Here is a 15,028-nt window from a genome sequence, read left to right as displayed (position 1 = left end):
GCACCTTCATCCTCTCAGTGCTGGCCTTCACCTTCATCTCATCTTCTGTCTGTCTGTGAGGGCTTTCACCTCCTGGTTAGCAGGAACCACCTTTGATGGTCTCTTGTAGCCTTATCTTTCCTTGCATCTTAACTGACTCTGGTTAAGTTTCCCTCCTGTGCTCACCACGAAGGTCCAGGTGTGTGGAGCCTTTCCAGCCTCCGACCCTGGCATGCCCCAGAGTGGTTTAACTGTTCATGTACCTCCTGTCTTCTCTGAAAAACCCCTCACTGGATTCATCAGGATTTGGTATGATCCTCATGAAGCTGCAGCAGAAATTTTGGCATCTTTTTTCGCAAGTTTCTGCTCCTCCCACAGGCAAGGGGCAGCTCTGCTAGGTGGTTTCAGGGCTTCTCTGAACACCATCATTTGAAATGGTTTTTATACCTTGTGGCCCCCTTGTCAGCACTTTAAACCATAAGGGATTCAGGACTGGGTTTTTAAGGATAAACCCAGTGGATCAGCTCTGACTCTTATTTCCAGTTGTGTGCTTTTCAGTCCGAAATTCTGGGTTTATACCGAGCTGGGCCCCCAGTGCACAGCTGCTCATCAGACAAGGCTCGACATTGTGCAACCACAGCGTGGGGATGTCAACAATTTATCCTAATCCCTTGCCGAGTTCCCAAACTTCCAGCCCTTCAGTCTGTTTTGACATGCTCACCACTGACAGGAGGCAAAGTTGCAGATGGGACCAGGCTGGAAAAAACAACTGTGTTTGCGAAACTCCCTGTAAATCCCCAGGGAGGGATGGCAGGCGCAGGACAGGATCTGTCGGCCCTCCTCGGGCGAGGTGGAGCCACCTGAGCTGCCCCTCAGCAGCAGCAGCCTCCTGGCTGGAGGATGGACCCACTCAAGCACCAGACCACAGGGATGTGCCCATGTGGTGCTCAGCATCGCTTCTGTCTCCTCTTTGCAGTGCCCAACGGAATAAACCATTCCCCCCCGACGCTGAACGGGGCCCCATCCCCACCCCAGAGATTCAGCAACGGCCCTTCCTCGTCCTCCTCCTCCTCACTGACCAACCAGCAGCTCCCAGCCACGTGTGGAGCCCGGCAGCTCAGCAAGCTGAAGCGCTTCCTCACCACCCTGCAGCAGTTTGGGAATGACATTTCACCGGAGATCGGGGAGAAGGTCCGGACCCTTGTCCTGGCACTGGTGGTAAGTCCTGCACCATCTCGGGCTGCCTGGCTTTTCCCAGGTCCTGACACACAGTGTTGTCTGTCTGTGTCTTTGCAAGCAGAGCTGGTAGCTGAGCAAGGCTCTGTTATGTTTGTGCTTCATGGGCAACTCAGTGACTTCTTTTTCCGTGCCTTTGCTGTGTTTCAAAAAGCTGTTGGTCCAGTGGCTTAGGCACGAGTTTATGTGCAGCTAAACTTAAAGAAACCTGGAAGGAATTGGGCAAAGCTTTTCTGTAAATCACAGAATCACAGAATGGTTTGATTTGGAAGGGACCTTAAAGATCATCTCATTCCTAACCCCTGCCATGAGAACACCCTTCAAACCCAAATGGACGGGTCTTGCTGCAGAATTGTATCCAGTGTTTGCAGTTACACAGAATAACTGGGAGAACTGCTGTCCAGTGCATTAGACATGATACTCCACATGCTTTACAAAGGCATGGAGTGACAGGACAAGAGGGAATGGCTTTAAACTGAGAAAGAGGAGGTTTGGATTGCATATTAGGAAGAAATCCTTCCCTGTGAGGGTGGGGAGGCCCTGGCACAGGGTGCCCAGAGAAGCTGGGGCTGCCCCTGGATCCCTGGCAGTGTCCAAGACCGGGTTGGATGGGGCTTGGAGCAGCCTGGGACAGTGGAAGGTGTCCCTGCCCATGGCAGGGGGTGGCACTGGATGGGCTTTAAGGTCCCTCCAACCCAAACCATTCTGTGACTTTGGACTGAGGCCCTGGAGCCCTGGCCAACTGTGGTCCCGTGGGGCACCCAGTGGGGCTCCTGCACTGATCTCTGCTTTTTGGCACATTTCTTTTGAGGCTCAGCAGGCTCACAGGGCAGGGACTGCAGCAGCCTGGAGCATTTCTGCTTCCAAGGTTGGCAGCAAACCTGAGTCTGTCCATGTCCTCAGGGTCACTCCCAGGGCTCAAGGACTCAATGCAAAGTGCTGCTGCTGCTTTTCTATAGCATATTTAATTGCATGGATGTAGGGTAGTACCTTAGCTTACCCTTTTGGGGAGGGAATGAGAAGTTGTCCAGGTCCCTCTGCCTGTCATTCTCAGCCTGGCTTGTGGTAATTGCTGCAAGAGATGAGTTTTGTACGTGCAGGTTATCAAATGCTACCTGTGCTGGGGTTCCCCAGCCTGAGCAGCCCCAGGGGATGCAGGGCTGGACCAGGAGAGGACCATGGTGAGCAGAAGGCTGATGAGACTCCACGGATAGGTTAGATGAGGAGAATTGAAAGGGAGGAAGGAGAGGAAGGTGTGCAGTTCTGAGCAGCTGGGATTGAAGTCTGACTCTCCACAGCCTGCCCCAGCATGCAGTAGATGCCAGCTGGGTCCTGCTGCCCTGGAGTCAGCCTCTGCCTCCCACCCTGGAGCTGGGAGGGTGCTGGGCCAGGCAGTTCCCACCCCTCCCCTAGTGCAGCATTCCTACCCTGCTGGCCTGAGCCTTCCTGGCTGCATTCAGCAGGATCCAATGCAAACACTGTCAGTCCTGGAGTGGCAGATGCTGTCTCCCTCCCAGTTCTGTTCGTTTGGAGCCATTTCCCACATGTCTAAAAATAAGAACAAATTGCCATTCCATTTCTTAATTTCTTTTCTCAGAACTCAACGGTGACAATCGAGGAATTTCACTGCAAGCTGCAAGAGGCGACCAACTTCCCGCTCCGGCCATTTGTGATCCCCTTCCTGAAGGTGACGGGGAGCTGCTGGGGCTTGCTGACACTCTGTGTGCCTGCCTGTGCCTCTTGGCAGTGTGACATTGCGGGGAAAGCTCTCCTTGCAAGCACCACAGCAATTCTGCTGGAGTCCAAGACAGACTGCAGAGAGCGTAGCGGTGGCCGTGTGGGACTGGCTGACGTTGTGCCGTGTGCCACATATGTCTGCTTGTGTGCTGGAGATAAAGGAGGCAAACCAAGCTCCATGTGGCAGCTTCTGAGCCTATAATCTTATTTGCAAATGTTCAGATCTAGAATGTTTGAAGTGCTGGCACACAGAGTCTGTCTGGGATGGTTAAATCACAGAATCTCAGAATGGTTTGGGTTGGAAGGGATCTTAAAGCTCATCTCATTCCAACCCCCTGCCATGGGTAGGGACACCTTCCACTAGACCAGGTTGCTCCAAGCCGTGTCCAAGCTGGCCTTGAACACTTCCAGGGATGAGGATTCCACAATTTCTCTGGGTAACTAGATGCTGGAAGCACACAGTGCTTCCTGTAACACTTGGATTTTGGGTCCACCAACATCAGGCTCCTGGGAAAATACAGGTAAATCTGACAGTGCAGATACCAGGAGCTGGAGGATCCTGAGCGGGGGTCATGGGCCACAGGTGTTATTGCTCTGGGGTATTAATGAAGACCAAACCTTTTGGAACAGCTGGAAACCCCTGCCCTGCTGTAATCCAGCCCTGTGCTTGTTTTCCAGGCCAACCTCCCACTGCTGCAGCGGGAGCTGCTGCACTGTGCCCGTGCTGCCAAGCAAACGCCCTCCCAGTACCTGGCACAGCACGAGCACATCCTGCTCAACACCAACACCACATCTCCTGCTGACTCCTCCGAGCTGCTCATCGAGGTCAATGGCAACGGCAAGAGGCACAGTCCAGACAGGTGAAAACCAGCTTTTGTCACTCTGCTCAGTTGTTGAAGTTGTGACTTTTGTTTTATCTTTGCTGCTGACAAAGCTTTAAGCAGCATCCAGGATCTTATCACTCCCAACAACTGTTCTGGCTGTTCTAAGACTGCAATGACTGCTCCTGCTGCACTGTGAATTCAGATTGGGTTCCTCTTTCAGGCAGGTTCTGTCCCAGAGGGACTTTTGGGTAGCACTGAAAAGCCTGAGCCAGAGAGCTGAGCAGTTTCCCACCTCCAAGGCAATGAACGGAGGCATTGGCAGGGCTGGGAAGGATGTGCTTCATTTTCACCACGTTTTATTCCAAGATAAAAGTTGTTATGCAATTATGTGGAGCATGCCTCAAATTTATAAAAACTGTGAAATTTTAATTTGGTCACGCTCAGAGAGATGAATCACAACACTCAGGCATCCTGAACCCTTTTCTTTGACGGGGTCACTTTGTGCATCGCCTCACAAATTGAGCGCATTTGTTTGAGCTCTGCATTTACCCCTGGTAAAATCACTGCTGCCCAAACCCTGCTGATTCCAAATCTGCATCGTTGAGTATGTTTATGGGATGCTAAGGAATGCCTGTCTCTGCTGGTGTGGTTGCAGGAGGGAAGACAGCAGCTTTGAGAGGGAGCCGCTGCCGACAGAGCCTCCGGCCAAGAGGGTTTGCACCATCAGCCCCGCGCCCCGGCACAGCCCTGCCCTCACCATCCCCCTGATGAACCCCAGCGGGCAGTTCCACCCCACCCCACCGCCCCTCCAGCACTACACCTTGGAAGATATTGCCACCTCCCACCTCTACAGGGACCCCAGCAAGATGTTGGAGCACAGAGAGATCCGGGACAGGCACGGCGGGCTTGGTGAGAAAGCCTGGAGGGTTGAGCTTTGGTGTTGGTCTCTACTTGGCCACTTGTACCCAGAGATGTGGGATGCTGGGCATGTCCTCACAGCAGAGTCTTTGCAGGGAGTTCAGAGGAAACAACTGCCCGTGGGAAGTGACAAACTGGAAGATTGAGAGTTTGTATTTCCCTGTGTGAAGGCTGGAGTCACTGAGGATGAGGAGGAAGGACTTGATGTGTGAATTGAGTGTAGCCAACCCAGCAGGCAGGAAGAGAGGGCAGGGAAATAGAAATTAACTTTTCCAAGATCTCCAAAGCAGGAGAGTAGAGATTGACCCCCTGCCCTGTTTCTCCAAGGGATGTGTGGGAGGTGCATGATGCGTTTCCAACAGGACAGTGTGAATCACAGGCTCTGAGCTGCTGTGAGTTTATAACAGGAGAACCAGCTCCACAAGCAGGTCAGAGCTGGAGCCACAAGTGGATTGTAGCACTTCCCAGACAGGGATAAAAAAGCAGCAGCGTGGAGTTGCCCCTGTAGAGCTGCCACCTTGAGATGTGTTTTAAAATCCGAGCTATGTGGAGCTGGAAAAAAGCTCTTTATTCTTGCTTTGGGGCCGCTTCTCTCTCCATTGGTCCATCTAATCCCTCTGTGGCCGTGGCTTGTTGCAGGATTGAATGGAGGCTACCAGGACGAGCTGGTGGATCACCGCCTAACAGAGAGGGAGTGGGCGGATGAGTGGAAGCATCTTGATCACGTAAGGAATGGCAGGGTGTGTGGGAAGCTCTGTGGGAAGCAGCAACCCAGTGTTCCACCAGCTCCAGTTGGTGATTTCCTTGTTGTTGGTACCGTATCCAGGCTCTCCTGGTGGCTGGTGGAGGAACAAGCAGGTGGATGGTGGGGAGGGCTGAGAGGAGCTGTAGCACTTTCCTGGCAGGTTTCCTCTGCCCATGGCCAGTGGAAACTAAAATCGGTGTTGGTGAAGTGTCTGGAGCTGGGGAGCTTCTCCTGCAGAGCATGTGGCCAGGTGCTGCCATGGCTGGCTGAGCAAGCAAACCCAGCTTTATCCCCACGGGGGTCTTTTCTGCCGCAGCCCTGGCCAGCACAAGTGCACAGATGTGCTAAGTGCAGTCAGGATATGGTCTCAGAAAATTAGTAAACCTATCATTACTGTATTTTAAGTTTGGGGTTTTTTTCCTGAGGTGCCAGCCTTTTATGGACCAAAAAAGGCACCAACAGCAAGACCTGGTGCTTCTGGCAGATTTTATGCTGAGCTTTTTCCTTCTGAGCGAGGCAGCTCATCCAGGCACTTCACTGCTGTTTCCTTCCAAGAGATGGGATTAAAATTCGGCTTTGATCATAAATGCAGAGGGACCTCATGGTCTAAAGCTAATGGGTTTTTGGAGGGGATGGGGTTTGGGTGGAGCAAAGGCCCTGTAGCTGAATATTTGGAGTGAGGCTGTGACTGTGGAGCGCTGGCACCAGGATCATAACCAACCCTAATCCCATAGGAAAGTGGTGGGGTTTTCCTCTCCACTTTTAGGAGCATGGCCTGGAGGCATTTAGCCACCTCTTGTGTGTGACCCCCACCTTGGGCCATGGCACCATCCCAAATCCTGCGAAATCACCCTGGGATGGTCCCTCATGGCTGACTGAGGACCGTTTCCTCCCGCAGGCCCTGAACTGCATCATGGAGATGGTGGAGAAGACGCGGCGCTCCATGGCGGTGCTGCGGCGCTGCCAGGAGGCCGACAGGGAGGAGCTCAACTACTGGAAGCGGCGCTGCTCCGAGACGGCCGAGCCGCGCAAGGCGGGCGCGGAGCTGCTCAGCCGCCAGCACAGCCCCGCCAGCGCCGACTCCGTGGGCAGCGGTGAGGAGGGGGCTGCCTGCCACGGCTCTGCCAGGCAGAGAGAGAGGATTAATTATGCCAGCTGTGGGATAAGTTTGGTTGGGCGCTGCTTAAGTGTTTTTCTCGAGGCTTTGAAGAGAGGGAATGCAGGGAAGCAGCTGTTGGCAATAGCTAAAGGCACCTTTGCTCATGGTGGAAGGGCCTCTTCCTTGTCACTGCTGCCCGAAGTTGATAAATCTGGGGGTGAAAAGGCAGGAGAGAGGTGTTTGTCTCCACCACTCTCCCCCTTCCAGTCCCTCTTGCCTGAAGGATTTTAAATGTCAAGGTCTATTTATTTTAAAAATACCAAAGGCTTTTGTAAGTGTAATAGCTACCTGTGTTACTAATTCTGTTTTTTGTATCATGAGTCAACTTTATCAAAGCAGACTATAGTTTCCCCCTCCAGTACGCAGGGGTTTGACCCCATACAAAAAACAAGTCTAAAATGCTGATTTATTTAAATGCAATTCTGATTTCCATCCAAACAAATCTGCTGCAAATCAAGTTCTGGGGAAAAAAAACCCTCCGATTATTCAGTAATAAACATGGATTTCTTCTAGCAAGAAAAAATGTCAATTTGATGTATATTCTACTTGTTTGTAAACAAAATATAGAGGGAATCCTCCTGCAAGGAATCCAAGTGCCCCTGGCTCCAGTTGCCACAAAGCCTGAGGAGCAGTGGGTGTGTGTGTGATGGTCTGGGGGGCACAGCCAGCTTTTAGCCCTTCTATATTTAATACATCATGACTAATACACTTCCAGCCCCATGTTGTTAAAGGTGATGTAATTAAAAAATGTTATATAACTTTGGAACGCTGTTGCTTTCTCCCCTTGTGGGACCTAGGGATAATTTTCATCTCTGTTGCTCCTGTGAGAAGGTGCAGTTAAGCATCAAGCAGCACCTCCAGGTGTCTGGGAGGACAGTTTGTTCTGTTCAAGCCTTTGAATTGCCCTGGGACTGGGAAGTGCTGTGCTTAATGTAAACTGCTGGTCTACAGATTGATGCTCACAGCCTCTGGACAGTGCAGGAGTTGGATAACATACATCTATAAGCATTGCCTGTTGCTTTAGAGTACCAGGAGATAGGTTATACAGTGTCATAAATTATGCAAGGTGCTAATTGAATGTTGTCATTTATCATCTGAGTGTTTGAGGAATGGCTTTAGCCATAGGGATACTCTGTTTTGAGTTTTAGCTGGTCAATCCTTCCCTGCCCCGTGACCTCCTGAGGTACCACTGGGCACATGAGCGGCAGCTGAGTGGGATGAGGTTTTGCCAACCTTTCCCTGTGTCCCTTATTCCAGCAGATTCCCTGCGGGAGTTCAGCAGCAGGTCGGGGACGGGCTACGTCACTGAGGAGATTTGGAAGAAAGCCGGTGAGTGTTTGCGGTGACCCCGGCCGGGCTCCTGCCGGATCACTCGGGGTAAACACAGATGCTGCGGATTTGCTGTGCAGAAACAGCAGGAGCCCAGCTGCAGGAACACCCTAGGATGTGCACATCTGGCTGCCAGCATCCCCACCCTGCCTTTTCCAAAGGGCTCTGCTCCTCTGTGATGCCAGCGGGGATCCCGTGGGACTGAGCCCGGCCTCGGCACTCCCGGGAGTGGTCGGGGTGCTGGTTCTGGGAACGCGCTGCTGGAACTGTGTTTCTGTGGAAGGCTCCCCCTGCTCCCAGGACGGGTGGGTGAGGCTGCTCTTTCCTTCCAGAAGAAGCTGTGAACGAGGTGAAGCGCCAGGCCATGTCGGAGGTGCAGAAGGCGGTGGCCGAGGCGGAGCAGAAGGCGTTCGAGATGATCGCGTCGGAGCGGGCCCGCATGGAGCAGACCATCGCTGATGCCAAGCGCCAGGCCACCGAGGATGCCTTCCTCGTCATAAACGAGCAGGAGGAGTCCACCGAGGTGAGGTGCCAGGGGACAACCTGGGAAAGGGCTTTCCAAGGCTCACAGAGTCTCCAGGTCAAGTCTTCAGGTCCCCCACCCCCTTTCATAGAATCATAGATCTCACACAATGGGTTGGGTTGGAAGAGACCTCAAAGATCATCTCATTCCAAGCCCCTGCCATGGACAGGGACACCTTCCACTAGACCAGGGTGCTCCAAACTCCATCCAGTCTTCAGCACCTTTTCCTTTTGGAAGTCTCTCTCCAACCAACAACTAAAGCAATGCACCAACATCATAAAACATCCTTTCTAGGTTTTGCTGGCAGGGAGTTCTCCCTAAACAATGTCTGTGGACACGTGTGTGCAACCACTGGGCACCCTGAGCTGCACCCAGTGTAATGAGCAGGGATTCTATGGGGTTGAAAGAGGTGTAGAAGCAAAAAGAAAAGGATGCTGGGGCATGCAGTTTAGCTCAGAAATTATGGTGGGGTACTTGATGTTTGCAGAAAAGGAATTGCCGTTTGTGGGCTTGAATATAGGGCAGGGCAGAAGCTGGGCTGCAGGAGAAGCTCTTGCACGTTCCTGGTGGTCTGTACCACACTTGCATGTTGGAAAAGGAGGAATGGCTCTTGGTTTGTCATAGCCAGTGACAGGTGCTGAATGGGTGTGTCTCAGAGAATCTCTTTCTACTCTTCAGTCATCAATTACCCTCCCTGTTGCTTAACAGGAAGCTCACTTGGTAGAGCTTTTGAGATTTTGGGCAAGGGGAGTCACATGGTTCATTCCTGCACTACCACATCCCATCCATGTGGGCTTTACTCCATGTTTTAACTTCTCTACACGTGCAAGAGCAGAGGGTTTGTGTCTGTGGAGCAGAAATCTGATGGGACCGTGCTGTTCATGTCTGCTGGGATGTGGGGGCAGCAGGTCCATCCCCTCCTGCTGGTGGGTTTCAGCTCAGCTGGGCCTCAGGAAGGTTCCATGGCTGGAACTATGGAATAATTAGGTGTCATTCCAGAGAATGATGTCCATACTGCAATTCCCCATTAAATTGCTGAGGGTTGAACACACCAGTCAATAAACACATGATGGGAGTGGGTGGAACTGCTCAGGAAGCCATGGAAGGAATGAGGCAAGTAGTGATTTCTCCATAGGGGAATAGCAGAGGAGTGTCCTCCTCCTCCAGCTGTGCTGAGGAGCACTCTGGGATCTTGGGAGCTGCTGAGCACCCTCTGTGCAAGCCCCAGAGCCCTTGTCTAAAAGCTGTCCTGTGTTCTGGCCCATCTTGTAACCTTTGCAACACAGTTGAAAAACACTTGAAGTGTAAACAGCTGTGAAGCAGTGACCCAGTTTTCCAAGAACTACCATGGTCTTTGGTGTAGGGGCTTTTTGGTCACAAGTCCTGCTTCCCCTGGAAGGTGGAGGAGCCTTGGGGACACACAGGCTCTGGAGCAGCTCACTCCAAAGTGAACCAGTCGGGTGCTTCACTGCCAGCCCATAAACCATCACCATGAGCTGGTGGCTCCAGTGCTGAGCCTGGCAGTGGGAATCTGACTGCCCTTCCCCACAACAGGGCTGCCTGGTACAGGCAGCATCTCCCACCACCCCGCTCCCACAGCTCTTTGCTGGCACTCACAGCAGCCGTGTCCCCACAAAGGCCAGCTCTGACAGAGGCTGCGTTCCCACAGCTGAGCTTGCCCTCCCCAGTGTGTGTTTGCTACGCCCTGGTCCAGCTGCAGGGAAGCTGCTCCGCCACTCCTTCCCCTCCCCGGAGCAGCTGCAGCCGCCGCTCCGGCGCTGGCCCCTTGCCCCGCGCTCCGAGGGAAGCGGTGGCACGCCGGGAGCCACCAGCTGACACCTCTCCCAGCGGCCAGAGGGGCTTTGCTCCGCTTCCAGATTGAAGCTCGGGCTCTGGCAGTGCTTCCACCTGGCTGGGAGGCTTTCAAATGAGCATTTGCTTTTCCAAATTGGCCTGCTCCAACCTCTTGTGCAGCGAGGCAGGGTGCGGAGCAAATGGTGCCTGTGCAGCGCGCCGTGATTCCCGCAGAGAGTGCTTGCCTGGGAGCAAGACCAAAACAGAGCTGCTTAAAACAGGAAATAAAAAGGCCCAATAGCAGCATCTGCAGCGTGTTTTTCAGTCCATGCCTGCTGTTTCCTCTTCATTCGGGTGGGTCTAGGGGAGAGGATGTGCCTGGAGCAGTGTGACAGCGGCTGTGGGCAAAGAGCAGTGGGGGTTAGAACCGTTGGCAAAGAGCTGGGAAAGAGCAAGAATTAATGGATTGCTCATTTTAATATTCCCAAATCTGGGCCTGAGGGGATGAACAGTCCCCTCCAGAGCTGAGTCAGCACCATCCTGCAGCTCTTAGGAAAACTAAACCCCTTTCAAGCGCGGTGTCTTTGGTCTTGCAGAGCTGCTGGAACTGCGGCCGCAAGGCCAGCGAGACGTGCAGCGGCTGCAACATCGCCCGGTACTGCGGCTCCTTCTGCCAGCACAAGGACTGGGAGAGGCACCACCGCATCTGTGGGCAAGGCCTGCACGGCCAGAGCAAGCCCCTGGCCCTGCCCACGGGCCGGGTGGCAGCAGCAGCCAAGAGCCTCGATGGCATCCCCAGCCCGGCCCTCGAGAAGACCTCGGCGACCACCTCGCGCTCCTCCACCCCGGCGTCCGTGACAGCCATAGACACGAACGGACTCTAGGAGGGAGGGTTTGCTTCACTCCCTTGGATGAGTTCCCTGGGTTTTTTTAAGCTGAAAAACGCCCCACAGCAACTGTTATCACTTGGCATATTTGTCACAATCATGCTGCCTCCTCGGAGCGCCGACACTCCAGCTTTGCCCTCTCGTCCTGCCTTTTCCTTTGTGGCTCGTGAACTGGGGTGAGCCTCACCTGCAGCATCTCTCTGCTCCTCTCAGGGGGACACCAGAGCGTCGTCAGGGCCTGGGGGACACTGGGCACCTGCTCAGGGGACCTGGATTCAGGGAAGGGCACTGGCACATGCTGGAGATGCTGAGAGTGTGGTGCCCAAGCAGGGAGCCCTGTCCTTGTGGCATGCTCAGGCTCGCTCCCCAGGGTGTCAGAGCCACCACTGCCTCCTTCAGCCACCTTTTCTCCATAACATCCATCGAGTTTTGATTCATCCCAGACAGCTGTGCCTCAGGTGGCCGTGCCTAGCTGGCTGTTGCTGTGAACAGACCAGAGCCAATTTCCCAGCAGGAGCATTTCATCCTCTCTGCAATGGCAAAAACTGAGCCCACTTCTGCCTCCAGGCTGGCAGCTGAGGGTTGCAGAGAGGGAGGAGAGGATTTGTCTGCTCTAAGACAAGTGGCAGTGGCAGGGAGGTACTGCTGGATGGCCTGGATTTCATCCTGCTCTGTGGTGAGACAGACAGTTGGTGTTTCCTGGGTGGGACCTGTGCGGGGGAACACGTGCAGAGCAGAGCTGGGCTGGGTGCAGGTGCCCTTTCCACCTGGGGGCTGTTGTTTTGCTGTGCAGAAAGTGTTTGGTTTTTTCACTGCCTGGAAGCTGCTGGTTTGGGAGTTGCTGCTGTTGTTTTTGAGCCCAGGAACCCTCACTGGTGCGAGGGGTTATTTACAGCCGGCGCTCTCCACACACATTGGCCAAAGTGGTAAAAGAAAGGCAGCACTGGGTGTCCTGTGTCCATCCTTACCCCAGCCCCAGGGGGTTCCTGCGGTGCTGCAGCCAGAGGTGCCCAGGGCTGTGCCTCCACCTTCAGAGATTGTCCCAAAGACACCGGCTCGGAGCGAGGTTCCGTGGGGCTGCGGGCACAGCCTGGGGAGATCCATCCACAGCAGAGCCCCTGCTGTGCTGTGGAAGGAGGGACTGCAGGGACTCAGGGCAGTGCAGGCTGTGATCAGCACTGCCCTGCAGCAGGGCTGTGGCACAGAGGGTGGCAGTGGCACAGCCCCTGGGACGGGGGGGACGTGCCCTCCAGGAGCTGCTCCCAACTCCCACAGCCACACACAGGAGCTCTAGAAATCCATCTCTTCAGCAGAGCTGTGTTTCCCTGACTCTGTGTGTGTGATGCTGGGCTGGAGCCCAGTGAGGTGAGTAATTCCCAAATTATTTTTGATCACTTTTTCAGTTGGAATAATGGAGCTGTAACGAGTCGTCGCAGCGCTGCTGGGGGTGAGCAGGGGACCTGCTGCTCCAGCCCTGGCCCCTTGGGAAGGCTCCTTGGGAAGCTGCTGTTGTGGGATAGAGCTGGTGATTCCCTGTCTGCAAGGTTTTATTAAAAAGCCACGAGGTCTCCTGGTGTTGCAGACAGCTCCAGTGGCCCTGGGGATGTGTCCCCTGTGTCCCTAGGAATCGGTGCTGGAGCCCAGCTTGAGGCAGCTCCCAGTGGGGGTGGCACTGGAGCCACCCTGACCTGCAGCAGCCCGTCCTAGGGGTGTTCACCCCAGGGCCTTAGGAAGGGATTTCCTGCCCTAAGGGGACAGGGACACAGTTGGAGCAGCCTCAGGTCAATCCCACATGCTTGTGACGTCCCCTCCTCACCTGCAGCCCCTCCTCGTGCTGTGGGTCCTTGGTGACAGTGGCAAGGTGGGGTGGGAAGGGGAAGCAGGGCAGGGCTGGAAGGACTTGCTTGTAAATAGATTGTCTTCCATAATTCTCATGCGACGTTGATGGCCATGTATTAAAATTAACCCCGGTGTAAATGAATGAAATACTAACAGTCATGATTAGAATGATTGCTTCTTTTTTTTGTTGTTGTTGGGTTGTTTTTTTTTTTAAATATGGAATGATAAATGTGAACTTGGGGTGTGGGAAGACATTGGGTTGAGGTTTCTATTTTTTTTTTTTGACATTTAATTCTGTAATAGAAATTTGTTACTTCATTCCTGTGCATAACTTATTTAATGTCCTGTATAAAGGAACCCAAACTGTTACAGATGTATTTAGTTTGTTCTACTCAAAAGTAGTCAATAAAAAGACTATATTCATCCTCCAGCTCCCCCTTCTCTCTGGGAAGGGGCAGAGGTTTTCAGCAGTGCTCAGAGGTTTTTGGGGAACTCCGCCACACCGTGGCTTTGGCCTTGGCCAGGGGACTTTTAGGGACAAAAACTGCCTCCCCTGTGGTGGTGATGCTGTGGGCAAAGCCTGGGAGCAGTGCAGGCAGAGCTGGAGTTCAGCCCTATCTTCAGTGCTGTTGGATGTCTTTGAGTTTACAGTTCAATGTGTTGTTTCCTGAGCTTTTTATAAGTGTTTTTTTAATAAGAGCACAGAGCAGCCTGCAGGGTGCTGGCACAGCTGGCTGTCACTGCAGCCCCATGTGCTGTCACAGCTGGCTGCCACTGCCGGCCCTGTGCCCCCGGGGATGCCCCCTGCACACGCTGTGGCTTCACCTGAGGATTTTGGTCTCCAGGCTGCCACAAACATTAATCCGGTGGTGAAGAAACCCAAAACCGAGGAGTGAACCCCACATGGAGCTGGGGAGGCAGCTCAGGAGTCCCAAACCAGTGCCTGCTGCAGCTCTGCCTCTGTGGCTGCCCCGGGTGGCCTCTGTAACCCCCCTGGTTGTGCCCTGGCACAGCTCGTCCCTTACTGATGGCCCACGGTCCTGCCGTGGCTCCAGCACATCCTGGGATCCCTTGGATGTCATTCCCAGGGGCAGGATTGTGGCCCTGGGCCCAGCAGCTGCCCCTGCACGGGGCTGGAGCCACTTCTGCTGCCCTGTGATCACAGCAAGTCATGGCTTTGGCCAGGGGCAGGAGCGGGGTTTGAGAATCAGGTCAATAATTGGGCGTTTGGAGGATGGGTCCCCATGGGAACAGGGACAGGCTCTGCTCCCCCTGCCCTGGGAGGGGCAGTTGTGATTTGGCTCCCGAGCCTGCCCTGGGCTGGGATCTGGCAGTGCCCAGCTGAGCTGGCAGCAGCAGCTGCTGTTCCTCCTCTCCTCCAGCCAGAAGCACCCCTGATCCCATCTCTGCTGGTTGCTCCTGGCATCAGCCAGGTCCCCCCCAGCACCCCAAACGCAGGAAGCTTCTGCTGGAGCAAAACAAGCACCCTAAAACCCAACAATCCCTCCTGTGGTATCACCCCCTGGAGCCAGGGGTGACACCGTGTCAGACCCGCCCAGCACAGGGTGGATGAGGTGTCCCCAGGCTGGAGCTGCACCCACTGCCCCTTCAGCCACAGATTTTACTGACTGCACCCAGGGACTGGGGGAGAAACACTCGAATGTTTCTGGTGGAACAGCACCCACAGGGAGTGGGAAAAGAGCTTGGGGGGGTGGTAGCAGGTCCCAGGTGAGTGAGGATTGAGGGTGCAGGCACCCATGGTGCCCCACACTGGTGCTGGGGACAGGCAGGGGCACAAGGATGACGTTTTCCATGCCAGGAGGGTCCCTCCTGTGCCCTGGCAGGCCCTCCACACTGGTTGTGACAGTGCATTGTTCCCTGGCTCAGCAGAGGATCTGCTGCTGCAGCAGCACCAAGGAAAGCCCCAGTGCAAGCCATGGAGCAGCTGGGATCTTCTCCAGCCTTCCCCCCTCCTTTAGTGTCCCCTACCCCCGACCCCTCCCCATTAACTCAGCTCCACCTCTGGCAGCACTGCTGGTTTATGGGAATTGAGGGAGC

The 15,028-nt window shown here is 54.2% G+C and overlaps 1 protein-coding gene across 8 annotated transcripts in view; it reads left to right on the top strand.

Annotated features, from left to right (window-relative positions):
• Positions 1 to 13,400, top strand: part of CBFA2T2 (CBFA2/RUNX1 partner transcriptional co-repressor 2) — a 58,435-nt gene extending 45,035 nt beyond the window's left edge. For 5 of the 8 annotated variants that reach the window (XM_048321658.1, XM_048321663.1, XM_048321662.1 and 2 more), the window contains 9 exons: positions 956 to 1,197; positions 2,813 to 2,902; positions 3,631 to 3,812; positions 4,432 to 4,685; positions 5,334 to 5,419; positions 6,338 to 6,533; positions 7,856 to 7,927; positions 8,260 to 8,450; positions 10,841 to 13,400. In XM_048321658.1, the coding sequence (XP_048177615.1) occupies positions 956 to 1,197; positions 2,813 to 2,902; positions 3,631 to 3,812; positions 4,432 to 4,685; positions 5,334 to 5,419; positions 6,338 to 6,533; positions 7,856 to 7,927; positions 8,260 to 8,450; positions 10,841 to 11,128 (1,601 nt within the window). In that variant the 3' untranslated portion in view covers positions 11,129 to 13,400. The remainder of the gene's footprint in view (positions 1 to 955; positions 1,198 to 2,812; positions 2,903 to 3,630; positions 3,813 to 4,431; positions 4,686 to 5,333; positions 5,420 to 6,337; positions 6,534 to 7,855; positions 7,928 to 8,259; positions 8,451 to 10,840) is intronic. The other 3 variants (XM_048321661.1, XM_048321659.1, XM_048321660.1) reach the window with 3 other exon arrangements.
• Positions 13,401 to 15,028: the final 1,628 nt, after the last annotated feature.

The sequence above is a fragment of the Corvus hawaiiensis genome, chromosome 17 (assembly GCF_020740725.1).
Source record: "Corvus hawaiiensis isolate bCorHaw1 chromosome 17, bCorHaw1.pri.cur, whole genome shotgun sequence".
Lineage (NCBI taxonomy): Eukaryota > Metazoa > Chordata > Aves > Passeriformes > Corvidae > Corvus > Corvus hawaiiensis.
This window is presented reverse-complemented; position numbering and strand designations above follow the sequence as displayed.